The sequence below is a fragment of the Anticarsia gemmatalis genome, chromosome 16 (assembly GCF_050436995.1).
Source record: "Anticarsia gemmatalis isolate Benzon Research Colony breed Stoneville strain chromosome 16, ilAntGemm2 primary, whole genome shotgun sequence".
In the NCBI taxonomy this organism is placed as follows: Eukaryota; Metazoa; Arthropoda; class Insecta; order Lepidoptera; family Erebidae; genus Anticarsia; species Anticarsia gemmatalis.
Genome location: NC_134760.1, coordinates 8,721,421 through 8,729,400, shown reverse-complemented (window position 1 = coordinate 8,729,400; position 7,980 = coordinate 8,721,421). Strand labels below are relative to the sequence as shown.

The 7,980-nt window shown below is 33.9% G+C and overlaps 1 protein-coding gene across 1 annotated transcript; it reads left to right on the top strand.

The window, feature by feature from the left end:
• The first annotated feature begins 5,701 nt into the window (after positions 1-5,701).
• LOC142979450 (uncharacterized) lies at positions 5,702-7,726 on the top strand. Its single transcript, XM_076124357.1, has 3 exons — positions 5,702-5,842; positions 6,670-6,744; positions 7,410-7,726. Exons 1-3 carry the CDS (start codon positions 5,770-5,772, stop codon positions 7,646-7,648), a joined length of 387 nt encoding a protein of 128 aa, XP_075980472.1. The 5' UTR covers positions 5,702-5,769; the 3' UTR covers positions 7,649-7,726.
• The last annotated feature ends 254 nt before the right edge of the window (positions 7,727-7,980 follow it).

Here is a 7,980-nt window from a genome sequence, read left to right as displayed (position 1 = left end):
TCTGCCATGCTTGTCAGAAAAGCGGCAATTATTTGGTTAATTGAATGGAATGGAGATGTTTATCTAGACGAGGTGATTTGTAGACAAGTAGAGTATTATTTTGTGAGTAAATAAATAAATATTTTTCGGACAATTCACACACGGATATCTGATTCCAAACAAAACAGAGTTTATATTGTATTAGTTAACCAGGTTACACAAATAAACGAATTTGTGAACTATTCATACCCTATTTAAATATAAATATTAAAGACTAGCTGACTCGTGCAACTTCGCTTGCGTCGCATAAGAGAATTTTCCCCGTTTTTGTAACATATTTAATTGGTACTCTACTCCTATTGGTCGCAGCGTGATGATATATAGCCTATAGCCTTCCTCGATAAATGGGCTATCTAACGCTGAAAGAATTTTTTAAATCGGACCAGTAGTTCCTGAGATTAGTGCGTTCAAACAAACAAACAAACAAACTCTTCAGCTTTATAATATTAGTATATAGATAGTATACAATTTTTTTTCGGCTCAGAAAGAAAGCTATTGTCATATTATGTTATTTTTATCTTATTATGTTTTCATACAATTTCTATTGTATTGAGTGAGATTTAACTCCACGAAACGCAGCACAAACCAAAGTATTCAAATCACACATACACTTTTCTACATTATGTAAAAACCGTTACTAAAATAAAACAAAGCTGTAGGTAATATACAAACTAACTCCTCCCCGAGACTCAAGGTACTCCAACACGAAAACAAGAAAGTTCTTGACGAATTGTCTATCTATAGGAATCGACACGACGTCTTCGAGATAAAAATCTCAATATTTCATTCGTCTGCCTTTGACGTGTATCTATCAGTCAGTCTAGATATTATTCCGATTTAGGAACGTTTGAAAATCAAATGTTTTGGCAATAAAAGGTAGAGAAAAAAATATATATCGGGATTTAAGATTAGACTAGACTAAAAACCAAACAAATTCAATAGTTATAACATGAAACAAAACAACAAATATAAATACGAAAGCTTGAGATACGATTCCAGGCTAAACCGCGGTACCGATGAAAACATTTAGCGTAGAGACCTCGCTTTTAACTAATTTAAACAGTATTTTATTTTTCTTAAATAACGCCTAAATTCTTAATAATTTTTGTTTTTATTTTGTTTTTTAAAAACAAACTAGACCTGAATGAAAGGTACATATGGCATGGTCTCATCACGCATTTAGCTGAGAATGTAGATAATAAGAACTTATTCTTTTAAGTTGGTAAAGAATTTCAAATTATAACAGTTAACAGAAGAATATCGGAAAGGAAACGCAGCCGTAATTTCTCCATATCGTAGTCTTGAGGTAACGAGCTCCAAGGGCCGAAGTCATTGTTAGCAAAAGTATGATTTAAGGGAACGTAAAAAAAGACGTATATTTCTTCTGAAAACAAGGTGTGTTTGTATAGAATAAAAGCAAAAACACGTTAGCAAGCATGTCAACGTTTTTCAATAACTTTCCAAAGTACCGAAATATTGAAGATTACATCGTGTTTTCTATTACACGGGATCTAGGAAAAACTAGTTATCTCTATAATGTAGTGTATTTTGCTCAAAGCACTACTTTGTGACCTCTGTGCCTTAGTATCCGTCCCTCGGTAAATTTTTACGACTTCCGAAAGCAGCTGACTTGGTATATTTTTTTAAAGCGATACAAGATTCAGTAAAAAGAAATGTCTTTAGGAATACTTGAGGTTAAGCGATTCACGTTAGTGGAATTATCTATGATTGAAATTTGAAAAACTAAAACATGTCCACTAATTAGTTGATAACGATACAAATACTTAACAAAATAAAAACATCCTCAAAAATAATTTACACTTTGAAGCATAATATTAAAAGTGAAATTACTATGACCACATTTATTACGTAACTTTCACTTTCTTTTGAATGCAGTGCTTCACTATTATTTTAGATTTCACGAGCAGGTATTTCTTATAACATCACATATTAAGATTTTTTAAGAAGTAACTGCTAATCGAGTTAGGTCATAATTTTATATAAAACTAGCGGACCCGAAAGACGTTGTCCTGTCTAATAAATTAAAAATTAATTAAAAAAACATTGTCCAGCGGACAAAATTGTGAATCGAAACCATTCTCAGATCCCCTTGAACACACACAAAAAATTTCATCAAAATCGGTCCAGTCGTTTAAAAGAAGTTCAGTGACATACACACTTACAGAAGAATTATATATATAAAGATTTTTGTATTCTGTTGATAGTTAGTTAGATTTCAATATCTAAACGCGGTTTAGGATAGTCCATGCCAAAACCTTACATACCATCAACTTAAGACTTTACAGCTCTTTCACCATCTAGTTGAGTTCAAACTGTGAAAGTTTAGTCTAAATCAAAGAAAATGACCACTAATATTATCATTTTACCACTAACTTTCAAACGTAAACCACGCAAAATGATGACACAATGACATGTTTTACCATCATAATATCAACAGTGAGAGCTATTTCCAATGAGATGAGGTAAGATATAGTGTACATTTCGTAATAGTTTGTAAGTTTAATAATATGGCTGTACTTTGTCAAGAATTCGGGTAAAATACGGCCGTGTGTCCAGTTGACGAAAACGTAAAAGTGATTTAATTTAAGTTTCACTATGTAAACACGCGTAAAATTCATGGCGGGTCCAAATGACGAAATAATTAGTAGTACTAATTTCGAATTTCACCAACTGGACACACGTGTGTCCAGTCTCATGTGGCGAGTTGGTGAATAACCCGAATAAATAAAATAGATGCAACTTTTTTGAAACTTAAAGACTTTAGACAGAGGTTTGAAATAGTAACATGTCTTGGAATGCTATTATAAATAATAACCGGTCTTTCGGTGATCATATAAAGAACGCCAAGCTTTTTTATTACATTATTTTTGCACTGAAGTGAAAGGTGACTGTAGACAAATGTCATACCGTGTCAATAATAGAGATGTACTTATATTTTTTGGTTTCACTATTCCTGAGTATTGAAAGTAAAACTGTTCGGATAGGTTAGTACTACATTGCCATTTTTAACTTTAACTAGCTGATCCATGGAGATATGCAAAGTCCCCAACCCGCAATTGGCCAGCGTGGTGGACTCAAGGCCTAACCCCTCCCTCATTACGGGAGGCGACCCTTGCCCAGCAGTGGGACATTAAATTTAATTTATTTTTAATTTTTAAGTCTTTTTTCTCCCTTTGAGAACCGTCTCCTTACGTCAAGGAGTATTATAAAAAACAAAATAGCAAAATCGGTCCAGCCGCTGACGCGCGATGACGTGACTGAGTGAAATAGGGATTATCTTTATGTATATAGATTTATGACTTTCTTGAATTAATATTTCTTTTATGTTTCAGATAAACCAGGATTTCTCTGTGGACCCATCTGCTCTTGGTACTGTTGGGAACGTGGTCTAAAAGATGGTAAGAATGTAGTATTTTTCATTAGAGAATGATCGACTTCTTGTTTTTTTCTTCTTCTGCAATTCTATGTTTATCATTTAATTATTTACGATGCATAAATTATGCATGGTCTTCAAATAATTTTGGATAATGTATCAAGTCTGCCTAAAAATGGTTTTAAGTTCAGATTGTGAACTCTGAACTGTAATGTCCATCAATATAATGATTGATGGACATCACAAATCATAATCCAGAAAAAAATACCTTACTCATGTTTACATCGCATGTATCTGATTCTGTACATATTGCAACTATTGTCACATACAATTTCAATCATTTTGTTTTCAGATGCATCATCACTGAATCATCTCAAAAATATTTATTCAATAAGTCCAAAAGCTGCTTACCCGCCAAATTCTGTACCAGACGACGGACGATGGCTATTCAAAAAGAAAAAACCAACTACAACAACAACAACAGAAGAACCAACAACGAAAAAGGAGGAACAACCAGTTTACTACATTGTAGTGAATGCGCATGCGCCAATGCATATGATAACAACAACTACGACTACGACCACAACGACCACTACGCCTCAACCTTCGCCTATAAGCATGGAACATGGTAATTCTCAGATTGTTGTTATACTAGTCACTCCGCCGCCAACAACAGCTAGACCAACAACAACAACTCCTAAGCCAACAACAGAAAAGAATGATGAACACTGGATCTGTAGTGCTTGTAACAAGCAATGTGATAGATGACGAAACAGCAAGCAATTAAAAAAACTTTTAAAGAGCTAGATTAGAAACTTATAAGTAAATTGCTAAATGTGATATTGCTTTTTAAGGGCTATAAAATGTATCAGCATATGTAAGACTAAATGTTTAATTTATTTATAGCGTTAAGTATTTATTGAGTAAATTTTATATATTTATTTGACAAAGTATTTTGTAAAGATGTAATGTTTGATGAAGATCCATAAAACGTGTCTGATAACGTAAACCTATTATTATATCTAACATTTAAAATACGAGACGCGAGAAATGTATCATTATAAAACAAAACAAATGAGACTCAAGAGAAACATTGAACCTGACACAGGAAAAAATATTTCTAAATGTATACTCATTTATCACACAAAAGACAAATATTGTCAAGAATAAATGAATTAAATATCACTGATCCAATATACACAAGACCTTATTCATTTCTTCATAATAAATGTCTATCTATTTTTTTTAGTATATATATTTTTATTAGAGACCCTTGACCAGCAGTGAGTGCTGGTAAAGGGTCTCCTCCCGGAACGAGGGAGGGGTTAGGCCATGAGTCCACAGGGCTAACCAAATGCGAGATGGTTAATTAAATACAGTCAATTTTATTAGTTCTGATACTTATGATTTATACTATTAAACAGCTATACTTTTTAATATATGTGTAACTTTGGGACAAAATTTGTATGGGATCGATTGAATCCAAATATCCAAAGGAATAAAAAGTCGGCCAGTACCATAGCGAGACGAAGTCGGCCCAGACGACTAGTAAGTAATAAGACAACAAATACATCAAGCACCAAAATCTAATGTCAACGAGAGGCTTTTCATAGTTTACGTGTCCCATCAAAGCCTTAAACCGATCAACAAAATTGGTTTGAGCGCAATCGGATCTCAAACACCCAAATTACGATTGGAAGATAGGTAGTTGGATTGAGTTCACAAACATTGACGCCTTTACGCTTTGAAAGGTAAAGCATGAAAAAATAGAAAGTTATTGCTAAAACAATATTTTAATATTATAACCAAAACAGGATTCTAATACAAAATATTACTCGCTACCAAATTACAGCTAGACCAGCGATACAGACGATGCGGTAACAAATAAAAAAAATGGTTAACATTGGAAGCCTCAGAAATTCACATATTAACAAAGTACTACTTAAGAATTCACTTAAGGAGTGCAAAGATTTTAAATTCTAGCGCTACAATGAGTTGACAGGTTAGAAATAAGCATTTAATTTTAACTCTTTTTAGCATCCTCGGTAGATCTTCGAATCGGAGAAAAGTGACATGTAACGTAGTTATTGAGTTTGATAATATAATCTAACGTCCTGCATTTGCCCATGCGTCATAAATTTATTTTTAGCTCGAAACTAATTGCAATATCTAAATATTTCCTAGGAAAATTTTACATCCCCGTAAACATCGGTTTCCTTCAAAATGCGTAATCGACCGGTCTTACTAAGTTAATATAAAGAACCGTGAGTTTTCTTGAAAACTTGTGTTTACTTCGCAGTGAAAGGTGGTTGTATTGAGTGTGTTCGTGTAATAAAATGTTCTTGTACTATTTGATGTTCGCCGTTGTCTTCAACGCTGCGGTTTGCGAGGCTTTGTTCTTTTGGAAAGGTAATAATTGTATTTTGAACTTTCAAGTAATCTGATCCTTATTTTGACGTAGTTTAAGTACATTTTACTAATACAAGAAATAGAAGTGATCACAAAACGAATGTTGATTAATATGAAAATAAATCATCATCGTCAAGCCTGCCAAGGTTCGACACGAGCATTTTCCATAACTACCATTTAGCCCAATTTTAAAGTAAATGTTAATGCCTTGAGTAAATTATAAGGCTTAGGCTTCAAATCTAAGTTAAAACAACGACAGTTTAAACTTTTGAAAGTATCAAAATCATTTATTCACTTGAATGCGAAACTTTAGTGGAACACTTATTTGACAGATGAAACGTAGAAACATTTTGAAGATTTTAAATTTTCGGACATTGAATAATGAGTTTCGGATAAGTAAAGCTTCAATATTGACAGATCTATACTACTATTATAAAGCTGAAGAGTTTGTTTGTTTGTTTGTTTGTTTGTTTGTTTGAACGCGCTAATCTCAGGAACTACTGGTCCGGTTTGAAAAATTCTTTCAGTGTTAGATAGCCCATTTATCGAGGAAGGCTATAGGCTATATAACATCACGCTACAGTCATTAGGAGCGGAGTAGCAACGAAAAATGTTACAAAAACGGGGAAAATTTTTGACTTATTCTCTTAAGTGACGCAAGCGAAGTTGCGCGGGTCAGCTAGTAACCTAATAAGATAGATTGTAAAAAAGTGCTAATATCATCGCAAGCGATTTTCACCCTTAACTACCTTACCGACATGACTTGTAATATAAACTCAAATGAACCAAGACATGAAAGTGTCATTAAAGTTCATTTTTGCTTTCAGAAAAGCCGATATTCCTCTGTTTCAAAGTATGCCCCCTATATTGTGCGAAGAACTCCAAACGACGACTTGATGAGGGTAAGATTGTATTTGTTAGAACATAATGTGGACGTCCCATTGAATTTGTATTACCTTTAATTCAATGAAGCGAAGGTAAGGAAGTGTGTGTGCGTGTTTGTCACACAGTATTTGATGTAATTACAAGCGAAAAAAGATGAGAGCACAGGTGTAGTATATGTCACTAGCTTTTCGCCCGCAGCTTTGCCCGCGTGGGATTTTACCTCCTTTGAGGAGCAATTTCCAAAATTCCTCTCTTAGTGCTACTTTATACTTCCTAAGCAATCTTCATACCAAATTTCTACTTTCTGTACTCAGTAGTTTCAGCTGTGCGTTGTCCATGATTCAGTCAGACACTCAGTAACGGAAGAGTTTATTGATAGATTGAATATACAAAAATTACGTTAGTACGCTAACCTTACAGGCTGATAAAAACGTTGTTTCTGAGCTTAGGGTCTTTATTTATGGATATTTATTTATCGTATTAAAACTGCTGAACGGGTATTTAAAACACATCAAAAGCAAGTTTATTATCAACGGCAAGGATAATATTGAAAATATAGTTCGACACTGGAAAAATCCAGCAAGCTTTAGCTGGGCCCAAGTGTAGAGCCCTTGCGATGGTCCATCTCATTTACATACAAACTTTAGCATTGTATTTTATTCATATAATTATCTTTTTCCAGATAAATCCTCACTTATCTACATAGACCGCGAGCCTCCCAAATTTGAGCCTGAATTCTGGGTGGAAGACTATCCCGATCACCCACCTCCATACTACTTCGGCCACTGGGTACATCCGACGACAAAGAAACCGGTACCTACGACGACGACGACCACCACTATGGCTCCAACCACTACTGAAGAACCGACCTACATCTGTGTAGTTTGTGAGAAAAAATGTGGGTACCGCGGTAAGAGATAGATTGTTGACAATTAGTAAAGAGTTTTGTGTTTTTGTGTGTTTGATTGATATTATAATATTGTACGAATAACTACTCGATCACTTTCTTTAACTCAGAATTGTAGATTACAGTTGTTCTCCGTCAGTAAAGTAATTGGACAATCGAACATAATAAGTTAGGAAAATTATATTATAAGTATTGATTGTAGAGATCAGTATTTATTTTCCAAAAGTAGGGGTTATAAGCAGAAAATTACAGTAATTAAAGTTTTTTGTGCGCATTGCGCAATTCAGATTTCAGCTTTTACGTAAATTGTAAGAAATTCATGTCAAAATTATTGTTTATAGTAAAT